The sequence below is a fragment of the Puma concolor genome, chromosome C2 (genome assembly GCF_028749965.1).
Source record: "Puma concolor isolate L17-30 chromosome C2, mPumCon1.1.hap2, whole genome shotgun sequence".
Taxonomy (NCBI): Eukaryota; Metazoa; Chordata; class Mammalia; order Carnivora; family Felidae; genus Puma; species Puma concolor.
The window spans coordinates 101,452,617-101,472,014 of NC_141675.1; the positions used below are offsets into that span (position 1 = coordinate 101,452,617).

Sequence of the window (19,398 nt, forward strand, 5' to 3'; positions counted from 1 at the left end):
GAACCATAAGACAAGTATTGATTTGGGGCCTACAAATAGATCTTAGTGAGCCAGCAAATTCACAAATATAAACTTCATAAATAATGCAGATCAATTGTAAATTTTAGCATCAACTTGTGTCAATTTCTATAAAAAGAGTCTGTTGGGATTTTGATCGAGATTGAGATATATCTAGGGACACCTGGGTGGCTCAGTTGGTTGAGCATCTGACTTCATTTCAGGTCATGATCTCATGGTTCATAGGTTCAAGCTCTGCATCGGGCTCTGTGCTGACAGCTCAGAGTCTGGAGCCTGCTTTGGATTCTGTGTCTCCCTCTCTCTCTGTCCCTCCCTGACTCATGCTTTTTCCCCCCATCAAAATAAATAAACATTAAAAGCTTTTTTATAAAGATTGAGATATATCTATAGATCAATTTGGGAAAACATAAACCATAACCTTTAGACCACAATTTTTAGAATAGAATTATACTTTATATATTTTAATGAGAAAGTGGCATTTCTATGATTGTGATTACCCATTTAAAAAATCTATCTCTTATGAGACTTTCCCCCCATTTTTCCCAAAGGTTCAGAAACCACTTAAATACTACATATTACACTATCTAATTTAAGCTGTGCCTTTGACTATCACATGCAAAGGGTGATGGGGAGGTTAGTGGAACCAGAGTTCATCCCCAGAACAGGAGACAGGGATGGAAAATATACATCCATTCAGAGATTTCCAGGTGCTGAAGAAGCAGGAGGAGGGGAGCTATCAGGGATCTGTGTGGGCTACATAGGCACCTTGAGTGAACTCATAATTCTATGTGAAGGACCATTTTTCTCTCTCTTTTCAACCTAAAAATAGCTGAGTAGCTAAGATGAAAATAGTGCAGCTACATTTCTTCTAGGTGGGACCACGGTACAGCCTCATCCTTTAATCCATCATTCTTTCTCCTGTACCCCATTCTGGGTCCATCTCATGTTTTCAGGATCACCTCCTAGGTAGTGGCCTGGATACAAGGCTCAGTCCTGAGACTAGCCCCATTAACTTTACCTCTCAGCGTCTTAGACCTAACATTAGGCCAGGGACTATGTCAGAAGATCAGGCTGCAGGTTGGGCAAAGGAATCCCTTTAATGCAGCCATTTTAGGTGCTGGGCAGAGGGGAACACACAGTCCCTTTGGAGAGGATGATCTTGTCACCCATGTAGGATGTCTCCCTAGTTAATTAAGCCTAACTAAGCTCAGTGTGGCAATTTGCCACATGCAAATAACTGGAGTTAAAAATACCACAGCAGCGGAGCCAAATATTTGGTAGCGGCCAAAAAGAAAAGAAAAAAAGAAAAAAAAGCAGAATATGTTCTGCCTATTTGATGAAAAATACGATTTAAAAGAGGAAAATCAGAAAATGTACATATTTTCCATAATTTGAATTTTCACACTGGAAAAAGCATGAGGAAAATGTCCTTGCCTATTTTCTGAATTATAGTTAATTATTCACAGATCATCAGCTTATTAATGTGGAGGATTAAATACAAATATATATTACAAAGCTTCTTTAAATTGTAATTCACTATTCACAAGTAAAAGGTACTTGCTCTGAAGGAAGCAACTTTCCCCAAGTTGGCACCTGAGTTTTCTTGCAACCAGAGCTGAAAAGGAAATACTTACTCTTTGCAACATCATTATTAAATTATTCTTTTCTTTTACAAAATGATCTTGTTCTCTCTGAGCCTGCTGAACAATGTGATTGGCTTGCTTTTTCAAGGCAGAAATCTTTTCCTGCAGGGAAAAACATGATCATATGTAGATGCATGTTAGACAATTCAAAAGTTTGCCAGTATGTTCCGGAAAAGGGAGGAAAGTGTTTACAACTGGATCAGCAGCGGCCACATTTTCATTGGTGGTAGCCAGTGATTATCATTACCCAGAGACTGTGAGATAGTTTCTCTGACCTCCCAAGCTCAAGGCTTTTTCTTTACCTGAGGTCAATATAGTCCAAGTGACTTAAAAATCTATTTGAAGAATCCAGAAGTCAACAGGAAATCTTGTTTTAGATTATAAATGAATTTTTGACATCATCTTGGGAGACGCCTTATGGAAAAAATAACAATGGAATTTCTTATTTAAACTGAGAGCTTAAGATGTCAACTTCTTCATCTTCCTTTCCCTGAATTTTATTGGTTTAGTACCGAGCCCTGGGATGTGAGTCTAAATTTTGGAAAAAGAGGTGAATCCTGGGCTGGACATCTGGGTGTGGCCACTGGGTGGGCCAGCAATGTGCATGGCATTCCACGGGGTTATTTCTAATGGTTGTAAGCTACCAGTTAGCTTGACAACTACGAACAATGGCAACAGACAATTCCAAAATAGGCTTTGTTCACAGAGTTAATTCTAAATCCAGTTACTATGATTGCAAAAGCAAGTAACTTAAGACAAATATTTAGATTTCTGATTTTCTCTCCCTTGGTTTCCATGCATGTGAAACAACCGGATATTATTTCTAAATGCATCTGTAGCATTAAGTAATGATAACTAGACCACATGCCAGTTTATCTAGTTTGGAGCACCCCATGGTATATAGATGGCAGGCTCCATACTCTTTCCAGCGTCACATGCGGTTTCACACACAGAGATGTTCAGATATAAAGACTGGTAGACAGAGAGAGAGAGGTGAATTGGATTTTTTACACTGAATGACGCCTGGCTAAAGTACCTTTCTGGTAACAATGTTCCGTTGATATTCGGCTACTTCGCGCAGGAGCTGTTGGGTCAGGTTCTCCTTTTCCTCATCCAGGCGGCTCTCATGTTCAAGCTGCTGGAACTCCAAGTCTTCAAAGTGTTTGCTCTCTACATCCAACAGGTCAGCATCCTGGGGAGAAAACAAAATGAAAACAAGACATACCAGGATGGCTGCAGCCTTCTTAATGTGAAGAAAAAATTATTAAAAGCAAACAGTCCAAAATATCTTTTCGATTACTATACTGACCAGGGTGGGAACAAGATAATCCTCTCTTTTGGAGTTAAATCCCAGAGCCAAGGCCATTAGTGTGGTATTGAAAGGAACTGGGGGTGGGGTGGGAGAGGAGCATTTATTTGACTCAGTTTTAGACTGTTCTGTGGATGTTGGAATTCCTTTTTTTTAAGTTTATTTATTTATTTTGAAAGAGAGTGAGCACGAGCAGATGAGGGACAGAGAGAGAGAGAGAGAGAGAGAGAAAATCTGCGCTGTCAGCACAGAGCCCAACACTGGCTAGCTCTCATGAACCGTGAGATCATGACCTTAGCCAAAGTCAAGAGTCGAATGCTTAACTGACTGAGCCACCCAGGGGCCCCTGGGTGTTGGAATTCTTGCTTTAAATCAATTAAGTGGTTTTAAAATAGATCCTAAGGTATAAAAAGACTCAGTAAATTACTAAACATTATCTGCTGACCAAGGTGTGACATGATCTCTTGAGAAAACTCCTATTTTCCACAAATTTTCAAATGAAATGAGAATTTGGCATAGAGATCAAATTCAAGATCCCAAAGTTATTGACTATAAAAAAAGATTCAAACTCTGGCACACATACAGATTAGAGGTCTCTAAGAGGGGTATGTGTGCCCCCAGTGGCACACGACACAATCCCCTGGGGTATAAGAAGAAAATATTAGACCTTCTTCATATTTATTTTTAGTTTTTCTTGTCTTTTACAATTTCTCAATAAATGTTCTCTACTGTATATTAAGGTAGAGTCTATGTACACTATTTTGAATAAACATATATTTTGGAGCACATATGCAGTATACATATTTATAATATTATACATATTTATAATATTATAATATATAATATCATATATATAGGCATGTATGATCAAATAATTTTATTTAAAAGAGAAGTCATTGAAAACAGTTTGAGGTTGGTATTTTTACACTGGGCTTCTGCGAATCCCATAAAATTGCTTACAAAGATTTTTACTGGAAAGAGTGGAACCCCAGCGTTCATTAGGCACAAAGAGTCACTCAAATGGTTAAGCACTACTATTTGGGAACAATTTGAAGACATTTAAGAAAGATCAGAAATCACAAAAATCAGATGGTCTAGGACAGGTATTTCCTAACCTATGAAATGTCTGAAGACAGACGTGAATCTGTATCTGTGCAGAGTCTGGCTCATGTTGTATAAATTATTCTTCAACTTACATGAAAAAAAACTTAATTTTGGAGCCTTTGACAAAACCATAAATGTGGTATGTATAGAATATTTTTAAAAAATATATAATTTGTAAGTAATATATGGCCAAAAGAAACAGCAGCTAGGCAATATGGTTTACAACTCTACATAGGTAAAACAGCCAAGGCATTTTTTTTTTTTTTAACCAAAACATCACAAAGAGTTGGATAAATTAATATGATAAATGAGATTTATATCAGTTTTTAAACATACCACCTCCTTTTTTTATGTAAGTGATAAATTGAGCCTTTTAATCAAATGGAATAATACGTTTCTGCCTTCTGGAATGAATTTTATTCTGGAGATGATTCATAGAAGGACTATTAGCTACCATGCAATTACAAGCAACACTATAGCAACAAGATTATTATGTCAACACAGTGTATTCTGAAAACTTAAGAGCAGGAAAAACAGTTTGAAAAATATATTCAGCATTTCTTAGCACTTTTTTATATTTTAATTGGCCAAACAGAAAGTGGTCTTGGTTTGAAGTTTTTGGTTGACATTTCAAGTTTATCAGACATGTTATGCTTATAACTTCTAAAGGAATTAATGAATTTGGACCAAATCTAGTCACTATAGAAATAATTAAGAGAGAACTCAAGTATCATGTCTTGAAACAAAATACCTGTAGTCTTGAAGCAATACATCAGTGAATATATTTACCCATGTGGTCATACATGCCCAAGTTTTTAAGGTCTTTCCATTAAGTTTGGTTTGTGGTTAAAGATTATTGAGATAAATAATTCCATAAACTTTTTTTTTTAGTATATAAATAATCTTTACTTGAAGTGGGCATCTGTCTCACAATATACACACTATGCCACTCAGTCACTTATTCCACATCTGGTTAAAATGCAGCATTTGTTATCTTAACCCCATGAAGGTCACAGAGCCACTAATTTGTAGTAAATATTTAAACTGTTGCATGACAATAACAGCACACTGGGTAGGAAGGTTGAAAATTAAAGCTAGGCTGAGCACTCAGAATCTGCTGGTATAATCATCTGATCAAGTTATCTAAACAATTAGAATGTGTGTATGTAAACTTACACTGTAAGAGAAACACAACTTGGTGGGGGAAAAAAGCTTGCAAAGATTTCGGATAAGAATAAGAATTCAGGGGATGGAATTTGGGGGCAGGAGTAGCTTAATTGAGCACAGAGTAATATATACAGGAAGCTCAAAGTCAAGGCCATGACTACTTGAATGAACATTGTAACTCAACTTCACTCTCTAAAAGGAACATTACAAATCTCTACTGCCTGGCAACCTCAAAGGCCAGGAGTGAAAGGAAATAAAACAGCTGCATTCAAGAAAATTCAATGCCATTCCTTCTTGCTAATAATTGTTTTGAGAATTTATATGGCAGAAGTTTATATGCAGACCTTAATGTTTTCTTTGCTTAGCAGAGGGACAGAAGAAGAGAATAGATATGGTATGTGGTACAGTAACAATCTCATGACAGCTCAAGGCCAACTTTGAAAACAAATTTAAGTGGGGCTCAGGATTTGTTAACATTTCTCCATCTTATGCCCAATAGTCAAACACTTTAACAAATGCTCATCTTTGGAATTTGGAAGACAATTGAAATCATTAAAGCAACCTCCTCATTTCTTAATATGAGGACACTGAGGCCCATAGAGGTTGAATGACTTGTCTAAGGTTAAAGGAGAAACTGGTTGTAGAGCCAGTGAGAAAAATGGTCTCCTAATTATAGATATCACTGAATATATATACATATATATAATATATATATATATATATTATTATTTTTTTTTTTAATCAAGAGACTGAAATCAACCATTCAGTTGAGTAAATCATCAAAAGCATCTGAAAACTGTCCTAGTCAGGTGTCTCCTTCGTTTAATAGTAGAACTTATCCTGGCAAACAAAAGACACCTTTAACTTCTGCTTTCTTTTCCAAAATGCTTGCATCCCAGGGAACAATTCAACTGGTGAGCCCATGTCTAGTTGTATGTATACAACTACTCAGACGGAAACCGCATTCTGATTCTAAGGCAGGGAATTAGATATAAGAAGTCTGGGGTGCCTGGTGGCTCAGTGGGTTAAGTGTTTGAATTCAGCTCAGGTAATGATCTCACGCTTCATGGGTTCAAGCCCCACATCGGACTCTGTGCTGACAACTCAGAGCCTGGAGCCTGCTTCATATTCTGTGTCTCCTTCCCTCTCTCTCTCTCCTTCCCCAATTCATGCTCTGTCTCTTTCTCTCTCTTCACACTCTCAAAAATGAATAAACATTAAAAAAAAAAAAAAAAGAAGACGGAGAAGTCCAGTCATAAATCCATAGTTTTGTATGCAAAAAATCATTCCAGAATTTCAGCTTAAGTATTTGGGACAACACATGGTTTAAGAAAATGATGTTTTTCTTTTTTCTTTTTTTATTTTGTATGACTCGCCACCTAATGAAATTCGTTGTAATAAAACCACCTTTACTGGATCTAGTTTAAATGCCTCAGGAAAGCTTTGTAATGAGGTGGTATTCTGATGTGTTTGAAGTCTGAAGGGAAATGAGCTGTGGTAACACAGGAAGTTCTTAGCATGAACGGACTTCTCATGAACTAAGTGAACTTTTTACTGATTAGGTCATGGGATTGGTGAAAAGTTACTCTGGTCGTCATCCTTGTAAAATAGAATCCGTAGACTTCTTAATACAGGTGAACAGAACCTACTACTACTACAAGCCAGTTATCTCTCCCAAGGACAGGGGTTTGCAATACGAATTTTACACTCCGCTTGGAGAGGAAGAAAGGGTCTCTGCCTTGAAAGAGTGGAATATCCTGTCCTCCTTTGCAGTCAACATCCTTAGAACAGACATAAGTTTATAAGTTATCCTGTAGAGGCTAGATGAAGCCTTATTTGTATCAGTCTGAGTCCAGGTTCTTAATAAAATCCTCCAACTGTTATGTGCAGCCATGTTGATAAAGAAGGCAAAGCAATAACTAGGTAACCAGAGGCAGAGAAGAACAAAATATAGAAGTTGCTGCCGACTCTAAATAAAGTCTTACGGCCACTGTGTAAAATCTTCAGTAATAAGGAGAGTTGAAAAATAGGAAACAAATATAAAAGTCCGTCTCTCAGTCTCTTTGGTGAACTGGCATAAACGCAAACAAATTGCAAATGAAAATGATTTTACAAATACAATTATTTTCCCCAATTGTTTTTATCACAAGATTTCCAGAGAATTATGACATTGAGGGACAGGAAGTTTTATCTTCTTCCAGCAAATTCAGCTGTATACAATAACATGAGTAACAAGGAAGAAACACTGCTGGGACTTTTTTGATCCAATATTAGTAAGAAATTTACTATTTGTTAAAATATTAAAATCATTATGCTTCAGGTAAACCTGTCTGCCTTTGGTACTATTTATTAAGATGCTTTCAATCTCTGTGATACATTGAAGTTTCAGATGTAATTTTTCATAACCTGGTGATACTCTAAGGTATCAAATATTTTTGTATTAAAAGCAATCTTAAACATTTTCAAGGGTGGCTCTCTTAGCGGATGTTTCAACTTGCCTACTCCCAAGAATGAAACGTGCTTTCTTTTCTAATCACATGGAATCATAAATTGTTAGTCACTTCATACAAACTACTATTACGTGACTCCTTTCGAGACCTCAGACCGTTCATGACTGCTCCGCCAAGGTCAGAGTTTATTTGGGTCGCTGTTTATAGCAAATAACTCAGTTGATGAGAGACTCTGAAATATCAAGTGGTCTTGCTGGTGTTAGTGAAACTATCTACCCCAGGAGCCTCATTTCAGCGGATAACCAGCATGGTCGCGGTGAGCACTGCCAACTTTAACGATCGGAGAATAAAGTCCAACTACAAAGCCCATGCGGCACTGAGCTTTAAAAAATTACGAAGCTCGCCTGAGAAGACGTTGAGGGCATTGACCTGCAGGTTGGGCCTTGGCGTTTGCTGTGGTTGTGCTAATGAATTCAATGTCACTAAGAAGCAGAAAGAAAAAAACAACAACAACAACGAGTGATGATGGGAAGCAAGTCAGAAAATAGGATAATTTTTGGACCAAAGTATAAAATCATCCAAGGGCAAACAGTACTCATGGTGTAGCAGAGAGTGCAGGGAAAGATGTCAGCCGATTTAAATGCTACAATCGTGGTGTCAGTTATATGTCAGGAATAGCTCTCTTTTATTCTGGAGAATGACTCCAGGACTGTTTCTGCATTAGAAATTAGTGAAGGATTCTGACAAGGAGTTGTTTAACTGATTAGCATGAAATAATATATATATATCGTCAGCATGCATATTTCTATTTAAAAAGTATCTAATGACTAGAACTTATGCAAATTTACGCTACGTGAAGTAGAAGTCATAGGTAAGTGGAACTTAATCGAAAAGACACCAAAAAACAAAAACAAAAAAACCTGGCACATTCCTGTTTGCTACTGACCCTCTTCAGTTGTTGTTGTAATTGTTCCCTCATGGACTCAGGACAATTGTCCAGCTGGGTCTTCTGCTCGGAGTAAAGCTCCTGAAGCCTCTCTAGTTTTTCCCTTTCAGCATCAAGCTTTACCTTCTCCTGAAGTTCAGAAATCAGAAAATAGAAGAACAGAAATTACCTTCATACCCGAGGCAGGCGTTAGTGAATATTTCCCAAGGGTAACACAAACACACATACGCACAAATGAGATACCCTATGAATATTGAAACGTACCTTGCTAGTGACTAAGATAAAGGGGTATAAGTGGAAGTAAAGACAAGGGGGTCCCATTTCTGCATTCTCAAAACATGGCCCACTTTACTGAGTGTAGACAATGACCCCCGCCTTTCCTTCCATTCCTCCTTCCTTCCACCACGTTACAGAGCGAAGGAAGCAACGGCGATGTTGGTCAACGGTCAACCAAGAACAAAAGAAATGCCAACCAAATTTATAAGACAGCCTTGCAGAGAGTCCCTTGGCAGCGAACCAGACAAAGGAAACCAGGCATTTACCTCAAGTACTGTCGTGCTCCAATTTACTCAAGGCATTTGTTAAGCAAGCTTTGGAAATTATTGTAACTTTGTTCTCAGGTCGGAAGTCTGCCAGATGCACTAGCTGTCTCCCCGGTCATCTGAAATAGGTCTAGCTGTTTAGCAAACTTCAAAGCTTAAGCAAGTAGAAAATCTGATTCTAAGAGGAGCACTGAATTCAAAGGCTGAGAGAGCAAGGGAGAAGTCAAGCCTGACAAAACAGCAAGGGAAGGCGTATTGTGCAGTTCAGATACACCAACAACGTGTGACGTTTACTGTGGAGATGAAGACTTCTCTACACTGACTGACATAAGAAATACTTGAAACATGGATTATGGGGAAAAGGAAAGGAGAACACCGGGAGTCAGAAAACAGAAGAGAAAGGAGGAGACAACACTCAGTCCTTCCCAGTCACACACTCCAAGGTGACTCTGGATGCAGGTCTACCAGACAAATCCTGTAATTCAGTGACTACCCAGCTTGATGTGTCACCTATTGAGTTGAGAAACAATACTTCAACCTGTGTAGTTCTTGTCTTCCCAAGTCCTGTTCTCTTCATGAGGCTCTGAAGCCTTGAAGGCTAAATTTTACCTGATGTAACTCTCTCAGCCTACACAGCCTACTTCATGAAGCACTACCGTGGCTTGACCCTCAGTACACACAGTGACCACCACCTGACTCTCCTTAGTTCATTCTATGCGCACTGGTGGCGGTGACACCGCCTTCTAAGCATTATCAGAGAAGGATTTGTTTAAAAGATGAAGCTCCTGCAGTAGTCCTATAAAATTATACTCACTATAATGTCTTCATCCAAATGGCCACGATTTCCTGGGTAAACATATATTTAAATTCTTTACAAAAGAGGTTACGGTTTAAATCTAAAACTGTACGACACAAAAACCCATACCAGTTCCCGGAGGTCTCCATTTTTGGCAGAAAACTTGAAAATGTCAAGGGCATTTTAGAAATGTATATTCAGGGGTGCCTGGGTGGCTCGGGCTTAGGTTAAGCGTCTGACTCTTGACTTTGGCTCAGGACACGATCTCACGGTTTGCGAGTTCGAGCCCCTCATCGGGCTCTGTGTGGACAGTGTGGAGCCTGCTTGGGATTCTGTCTCCCTCTCTCTGCCCTTCCCTTGCCTGCTTTCTATCTCTCTCTCAAAATAAAAAAATAAAATAAAATAAATAAACAAAAAAAGAAATGTATATTTAGATTTAGAAGTACATTCTTTTTTCTCTCAAAATGATTAAATCCAGAAGTCATAAAACTGAGAATCCTATTTCCTATATCAATCTAAAAATGCTTCTGCAACTTCCAGAGACTATCCAGAAAGTTCTTCAGTCTTTAATGGCAACTGTGTCCACCGTGCACATGGACAGTGCAGAAGTTGGAGAGAGAATGGCATGGTTCACAGAATGAAGGATTATCATGTGTTCATTCACAGTAAAGTTCAAAACACTAGGGCCACTTAGATTCTTTCTTTAGTTTCAGAATGAATCATTTTTTTCCCCTTTAATACAACCAGGAATACAAAACACCTGTTGACTTTTGGATAAGAAAATGTATTATTTCTTCCGTGTATGGATCAAAGATTGCCCTATTTACACAGCAAAAGAATTTGATCCAATGGGGCGCCTGAGTGGCTCAGTCGATTGAGCCTCCGACTTCAGCTCGGGTCATGATCTCACAGCTCCTGAGTTCGAGCCCGGCATCGGGCTCTGTGCTGATGGCTCGCAGCCTGGAGCCTGCTTCGGATTCTGTGTCTCCCTCTCTCTCTGCCCCTAACCCGCTCAGTCTGTCTCTGTCTCTCTCAAAAATACATAAACATTAAAAAAAAAAAAAAGAATTTTATCCAAAAAGAGTTCTATTTCTAGATACTGTATCATTGGATTTTGCAGCAATTCTAGATCCAAGAAGAAAGCTAAAAAAAAAAAAAAAAAAAAAAAAAAAAAGAAAAAAGAAAACTATCCAATCCAATATGTGAAAAAGTGTAAATTTAAAGTTACATTTGCTAGAAAACATTGATATAATATTTGATTACACAGAAAGGCACTGGCCTGAAACATAGGTCTCAAATCCAAAGAAATAACCAAAGTATTCTTCTTTAAAAAAAAAAAAAATTTTTTTTTGATGTTTATTTATTTTTGACAGGGACAGAGACAGAGACAGAATGCGAGTGGGTCAGGGGCAGAGAGAGAGGGAGACACAGAATCAGAAGCAGGCTCCAGGCTCCGAGCTATCAGCACAGAGCCCGACGCGGGGCTCGAACTCATGAACTGTGAGATCATGACCTGAGCCAAAGTCGGACACTCAACCGACTGAGCCACCCAGGTGCCCCTAAAATTTTTTTTAATGTTTATTTATTTTTGAGGGAGAAGCAGAGTGTGAGTCGGGAGGGGGAGAGAGAGGGGGAGACACAGAATCTGAAGCAGGCTCCAGGCTCTGGGCTGTCAGCACAGAGCCCCAATGTGGAGCTCGAACTCACAAACCGTGAAATCATGACCTCAGCCGAAGTCAGATGCTTAACCGACTGAGCCACCCAGGCTCCCCCAAAGTATTCTTCTCATGCTCTCAAGTTTTAAAATTAATTTTTTCAATTTTTTATTACTACTAATAAGCACAGATAGCGACTAAAAAGTACCTTCTGTGTGCATAGTGCCTTCCTTCTGAGGTGCTGAAAATGCTTCGCAATTCCATACAAAGGGGCAATTAGAAGAATTATGCAAGCGGGCACCATCAGAACCTCCCGCAGCTCCTCTGGTTTACCAATAATGCTGTGACCACTACTTGGGTCTCAGAGCGAAAGCTTAGTGGGGCCAAAGCTAGGGCAAAGGAAGGATGAAAGGTCTAGTGGCAGTTGGGGCCTGGCCATAAATCCGAGAGGACCACAGAGGTGATATCACTCCTGTGCCAGCCAGAAAGAAATTAACATTCCTACCTTCTATTTATTGTCCAGGAAGTTGCCAAGGGAAAATTGGCTCTAGGCAACCAGTTAATCAGAACTGAAAATCTCACCTTTTACAGCGAAGACAAATACATGGGCAAATTGATGGCATTCCAGGGGTCAGAGATTCTTGCTTTTGACACGTAAGGTATGAAAACTGGTGTTATTTCCTTTCCCCAGATTTAAACTGGCAAACTCACCTATTCTAATTACTATAGGCACAGCAAACACCACATTGGCAGGAAGCATAACATTTTTTTCGGAGTCACGAATTTATTTTCAGGAAATAAATGTATTTAAGTGAATTGTGACAAATTTTAAATTAAATAAAATTTAAACTTTTAATAAATTTATTAAATTTTAATGAGCCCATTTAATAAATCTTAAGTACATTTAACAGATTTAACTTTGTTGAAAAAATAAGATTACAAGGAACTGGAACACTCCAGGAAAACCCGATGTACGAGGGCGCATTTACATGACCAAAACCAGAATGTGACCTCACTGGAGACATGGCTGCTTATGTTAGCACTGCTCTTGAGTTGACTTGTTTTCCTGTACCGGCAAAATCCAACTGGGTCACAAATTCGTTGCCAGATTCTGCCTTTTCTTTTTTTAATATTTAAGATGGGTGTGCCTAAAAGGTAAATTATTCACAGCAAATTAAAGCAGAAGTCAGTATATAAAATCAGACTTACATTTGTTTCCATGGTGAATTGTTTATTCACTCACTCAGTAAATATTTAAGGGAACTGTAAGTAGAGAAAAGAGGGAGCCTGATCACTGTCCTCACAAAATACAGCCCAGTTGGCTTTCTGGTTCTTAGCCCCAACTTCACATTAGAAAAACCTGGGTGGGTTTTTCAATATACTATTTTCCAGGTCTCCACTCAGTCAGACATCCAGGAGCAGAAGGCTAGGGAATGGGCATTTTTTTTTTAAAGTGTATTTCATTTATGTACGCATGTATGCATGTATTTAGAGAGGGTGCGTAAGTGGGTGAGGGGCAGAGAGAGGGAGAATCCCAAGTAGGCTCCACACTGTCAGAGCAGAGCCTGATGCAGGGCTCAAACTCACGAACCATGAGATCACGATCTGAGCCAAGGTTAAGAGTAGGAGGCTTAACCGACCTAGCCACCCAGGCAACCTGGGAATGAGCATTTTAAAAATCCCTCCATGTTTTCTGATACACAGCCAGGCTGGAAACCACTGAATGAGCCAACTAAGATGATGTGAGAGGCACAGGCAATTGACAATCTGCTTTTTCTTTCTTCTTCTTTTTTTAAATGTTTATTTATTTTTGAGAGAGAGGAGGACAGAGGATCCAAAGCAGGCTATGTGCTGACAGTAGAGAGCCCAATGTGGGGCTTGAACGCAGGAACCATGAGATCATGACTTGAGGCAAAGTTAGATGCTTAACTGACTGAGCCACCCAGGTGGCCCAACAATTTGATTTTTCTGATGAAGACATGGGACATTAATACACAAGGCACCAATGACTGTTCTTAAAACATTTGACTTTAGCACCTTTACTTTATAGTGTAAAAGGCCCCTCTTAAAAGTAACACCGCAATTGTGTGATTTTTTACATTCAGATTAAATGTCTCAAGTAAACCAAAAGAACTGTGAGATTCCAATAACCACGGTGCATTCAGAGAGGGATGATGCATTTCAAGTTCAGAGGCAAAGTGGCCCTCTTCTAGTCATACAAACGATCAGGAATGTGTATGGGTTCACCCTAGATAGTTGGAACTTGTACACATGAATTACCAATAATTCTTAATGAACTGAATAATCCAAAGCTCATCATAGGACCACTTATTTTGCTGGACATGTGGTTAGAAGACAGTAACACAAGTTTTCTCTCTTTTAAGTTGTATTCTTGAAGGAACCGAAATTTAACTTGCTAGCTCTATTTGAATCTCAATATTACACAGAAAATTCTTGGATACCAAAGAAAAAATAATTTTACCACATGTAAGTAATACTTGGTAAGCAGATGGTTCAAGATTACTCTAAAAAGATGCTTACTTTATTAGCTTGTAGGGCTGCCAGATAAAATAGAGGACACTCAGTTAAGTCTGAGTTTCAGATAAAAAACAAATGATCTTTTAATGTAAGTATGTCTCAAATATTGCCTAGGGCATAATTACACCAAAAAATTATTTTCTGTTTATCTGAAATTCAAATGTACCTGAGCATCCTATACGTTTATATTTATATTTATGTTTATGTTTATATATAAATATCTATAAGATGGCATGTACTTATGATATACATATACATATACACATACATATATATAGGATATATATACACACACACATAAATATAGGCGATATATATATTATATATTATATATATAATATATATAATTGCTGTTAAATCTGGCAACCTATTAGCTTAATAAAGATTTTATTAAGACTTAAGGCCCACCTTTGGAATTTCCAAACTGTTTAGCACAGAACTCAGCATATACTAAAGTATTTGAGTGTGTTTCATGAAACACTGGGTCAGATTTGGAGTTGTTACAGTGATGTGTTAAAATTCATAGTACCCAAGCCATCATTTCTAAGGGCAGTCAATCCAAAGTCCTTTCCATATACCCTGAGAACACCTTTACTTCTAGTTCTTAAACCCTGTGGCTTGGTAGGTAGGCATTCTCACAGGTTCATAGATTAGGCAATTGTTTTAGGTCTAAAATCACTTATCTGAAATTCTTAAGGCCAGATGTGTTCCAGATTTATGAACATTCTGAATTTTACAGAGGTAACACAGTTCATATAAAGTCATTTCCAATAAGATCTGGGAACAGGCATTAAAAGGCATTTCCAGTAAGACCCGGGGACAGTACCTGCAATCAAACATGGTTCAATTTCTGCAGCTACTTACAAATATTCATGCAAGTGTGAATATCAGTCAAAGTCAGGTTTTGCAACCAACTACCTTTTGGTGCCGATCTTACAAAACGACCTTTTTTTTCCCTCCACAAAACTTTTCAGATTTTAGAATTGCAGAGAAAAGATTATGGACCTATGTCAACAAACGTTGGGAGCTGAGAACTCATTGTCTGCCTGCTTCTAAAGAGACACATCCTTATACTCCTTTCTTAAGATTTTTTTCCCCCTCTGGTTTTGACATTTTAATTACACAATTGATGGATGTTTAGTATCAAAAAAACTGGAGAATTAGAACACCAGGGATTTATATAATCAAACAACTGCCAGAAAAAATAACCCTAATCTGGAATCCTGTTGATTTAATCCCCAAATCCCACAATATACTTCCACTTCCTCTAGCCAAGGAGCTGACTTTGAAATGTAAGAAAGAGGCACGGGAAGGGCTGGGTCCCTTCTGAACATGACTGTGACTTGGCAAACACTCTGTACTCAAGAGGCATTAACACTTTGCTGAGGAATTCGGAGCCAGGCTCTCTGTCTTCCCCAGGCTCTGAAGGAAGGATGGAGAGGAAGTAACAGGTACTTTGGCAAGATAATAATGGGGAATAAAATTTAACCATTTAAGATACAATGATATACGCTTATTGTAGAAAAATGAGTCAAATAACTTGAGATTTCATTGTGGAACATGGCGTATGGCATAGAGTGATTTAAGCTTCAACTCACACTTTTAAGCCTGTTTTGTTATGAAAACGTACAGGCCAGGAAAGCCACAAAACGCCATAATCTATCTGTGTGGGGACAGATCCTAAAATAAAGAATGGTTGAGCTTTATGATGAGCATCCGGGTAATGGAAAGATTCTTCAACAAGACTACGGACGCACAGCCCCTCCTTGACCATTTTACTGAACCTCAGTACAACTACGGAGTTTTGTATGCCAAAGGAGACAAAGAGAATAATCTTAGAGGAAATTGCAATTCCTCTATAATAAAGTAGAGGAAATTGGAAAACTATTTTAGTTTTGGGTTCTTAATGTAGTCAGAAATAGGCAAAACCAGAAGGAAACCTACATAAAGAAATGCATATGTCCGCACCTGCTCAGCAGTCCCTTCCTTTGGGCTTTGTTTTGGAGGGGGAAAGTTGGTGGGGGGAGAGTGGAAAGAAGGGAAGCCAGTCCACAACCAGGCCTTCACCAGAACTGAGCTTCATGGTTCTGCTGGCTTCTGTGCTCTGCCACCAAGCTCATTAAACTGAATCGGTTCACTAGGGCAGAGATTAGTAATTCTCTCTCCTTTTACTCACCCCAGAAAAACACTATGGCCTCTTTGCTTACCACTTCTTCAAATAAATATCCTCTCTGGACTTATGTTCTAGTCCGGTACTTGTATTTGTGCAGGGTTTATCCGTGTTCCTAGAGACTCTATGTGTGATGTGGCTACTGTCTGAGGACATGACAGGCAGGTGGTATAGAGCCGCATGGAAATGGACGTCTTGATGGTCTTGACAGTGGAACCCATGAGGGCGGAGGGAAAGTGAGCTCAGGGAGCCTCTGCAAAAATGTTCAATAAATATATAATTGAACACATGGTCTCTGTTTTATATTGTATATATAAATATGTCTACAGTTTATATTTTATATGGTAACACATAATGAATAGTAGTCATCTATCACGTACAGGTTTCCCCCTGTACCTGAAAGTGGAGCGCTCCTATGAAACCTTTCATAAAGCATAAAGGGTGTAAAGCAAAGAAGCAATTACCACTAATTTATAGGGGGAAAGTTTTAAGCATTCCCAGACACCTCCCACCCCCCCCCCCCCCCAAATAACCTCTCTTAGATTTTTCTGATACCTTAGGACACATCTTGCTCATTTGACGCACGACATAAATGGTCAGGAGGTGGGGGCTTGATGCTAAGAGGCTGCTGTAGTTCCCGGGGAGGGCGCCTGGGGGCGCCACTCTGCTGCTTCCTGCGGGGTAAACGCTGAGAGCGGTACACACCTGAAGTCTGTTTTCACCTCCTGCCTTTTTTCATAAAAGCGCAAATCCTCTTGTGGTTCCTTTGAGTTAGTGAAAACAGGCACTAGTGGAGGTCTTGCACAAACGTGAAGTGGCATAACGTGAACTTTCGCAGCGAGTGATACCTGTACATTCATTTATACCAAATAGGTAAAACAGAATTACAGTCCCCAAAGCAGGTAAGAGACAATAGTAAAGACTGGCCTTGATCGCCAAGGAAACGATGTCGATAATTTCACACCAGTGTTTGAAATCTGAGGTGTTATTAAGCCTTCTTCCTATGGCCCCAGGCCTTGTCTCCAAAACACTAGGACCAGGCTCACAGGATGTGCCATCAACATCTGAAGCAGAGCTTGCCTGGCAGGGATATCTTTTCAGGTTTTGGTTTTCTCATTCCACAGTTTATGTCTGACAGCAGCAACAGGTGTGTAGAAAAGGAAACGAGATCCAAAAGGGCAAAGGCCACTTCCTCCTTCTGTCTTACACTCGGGCTCCAATGGCAGCCTGACTAGAAGTCCACTGGCATGTGCACATAAGCAGACCATCCCAGATGGCCTGAACTTGGCAGCGCGTAGCTCTGGAGCAGGTGTTTGGCCCTGTGTTTCTGTTAAGGCCCAGCCTGGACTCACTGTTAGCAGGAGACGCAGGGACACTATTCCCAACGCATGCTGGGTGGTATTCTAACATCTCCCGTAAGCTGGGTAAACAGTGGCTAGCGGGGCCTTGCTCTATTTCACAGGCTAGAGAGGGAGATCAATACCTCACAAGCCCAAAGCAAATGTGAATTATGAAATGTGATTTGTAAAAGGACTAAAAGAACAACAGGGAGAACACACTCCGGACTGGAACAGCCTGAAAGGGCTTTTCTGAAAAGCTAACAATGAACCTACGCCCTGAAGGACAGAACCGACAAGATATGGAATATGGGGCAGGGAATTCCAGGCATGGGAAACAGATCTGCAAGGAAACAGATCTGGCAGGAAGTGGGGGAGGATGGCTGTCTAAACAAATAGAAAGAAGGCCACCGTGCACATCATATGAAGGAGGGGAAAATGACAGAAAGGCCCACGCCAGCTCAGGAATTAAGATTTATATAAAATATGCTGGAACACAAATCAGAATGATATGATCTAATATTTATTTACTTATTTATTTATTTATCTATCTAGAGTGAATGAGAGAGGGGCAGAGGGGGAGTGAAAGAATCCCAAGCAGGCTCCACGCTCACCATGGATCATGACCTGAGCCGAAATCAAGAGTCAGATGCTTAACTGACTGAGCCACCCAGGTGCACCATGACCCAATTTCTGTATTTTTAAAGATCACTCTCACTGCTGTGAAGAGAAGGAACTAAAAGAAAGCAAACGGAATGTTAACTAAAGAAGAGATTCTGATGGTTTAGAAGAGAAGGCTGTTAGAGGAGATGCTGAGAGGTTGAAGTAATTGGGAACTCTTTCTGGAATCACTATAATGTGAGGGTGATGGAGAAAAAGAAGTGTCAAGATCTACCTCCAGGTTTCTATTTGGACCTAGAGGTGGCTCTATATGCCATCGCCCAGACTGGGAAAACTGGAGGAAGAAGAGGACTGGGGGAGGCCAGGGTGGGGGTCGGTGGTGGGGGGGGGGGAGGCAGGGGTGGGTGGGTGGCCGGGGAGGGATTTGGAAGACAAGGGGAAGGATCAAGAGTTCATTATGAGTGTTCACTTGGCAATAGCCATGAAATTTCTGAGTGTAGATGTCGGGTAGGCTACTGGATAGGAGTCAGAAGTTCAGAAAAGGGTTGTAGGCTAAAGACATACACTCGATAGTCACCAGCATATATAGGTGATGGGAAGCCGTGGCTATAAAAGAATGTGAGGCTACAAGAGAAGAGGGTTCAGCTCAGAGACAAACACTCTAACAACTGGTTGTATAGAGGCAGAGGGACAAGTAAAGGGAACTCAGTTGGAAAAGTCAGAGACAATGAGTAAGAGAAAGACAAGGAATACCAGATGAGGGGGCACCCAGAGGCCAAGGGGTGGGGCAGGGAGGGGCCAGGGCAAGGACACAGGTTTGTCCCCTGTCTTGAATGCTGCTCAGGAAGTCTGATCACAAGAGGACTAAAAAGCATGCAGTGAGGTGGGCGGCACCTAGGGCTTCAGGAGTCTTAACAGGCACAAACCTGATGGAATAGTGGGGGCCTCAGCCAACTGCATCTGGGGGAATGGTAAATCAGGAAGTGAGGAAGAGGGCTCACAATGGAGTGATAGGGTACAAGAACTGACCTTTAAGGCACTTATCTTTGAGGGGAAGAGGGAACCCTCCTTAGCTTGAAGGGATGGGATACATCTGGTTTCT

At 39.8% G+C, this 19,398-nt stretch overlaps 1 protein-coding gene across 21 annotated transcripts in view; it reads right to left on the reverse strand.

Annotated features, from left to right (window-relative positions):
- The window catches only part of PHLDB2 (pleckstrin homology like domain family B member 2), a 228,078-nt gene that overhangs the window by 39,264 nt on the left and 169,416 nt on the right, over positions 1-19,398 (reverse strand). For 19 of the 21 annotated variants that reach the window (XM_086675472.1, XM_086675463.1, XM_086675464.1 and 16 more), the window contains 3 exons: positions 8,638-8,766; positions 2,698-2,853; positions 1,653-1,763 (listed from right to left, as the gene is read on the reverse strand). In XM_086675472.1, the coding sequence (XP_086531598.1) occupies positions 1,653-1,763; positions 2,698-2,853; positions 8,638-8,766 (396 nt within the window). The remainder of the gene's footprint in view (positions 1-1,652; positions 1,764-2,697; positions 2,854-8,637; positions 8,767-19,398) is intronic. The other 2 variants (XM_086675473.1, XM_025913268.2) reach the window with 1 other exon arrangement.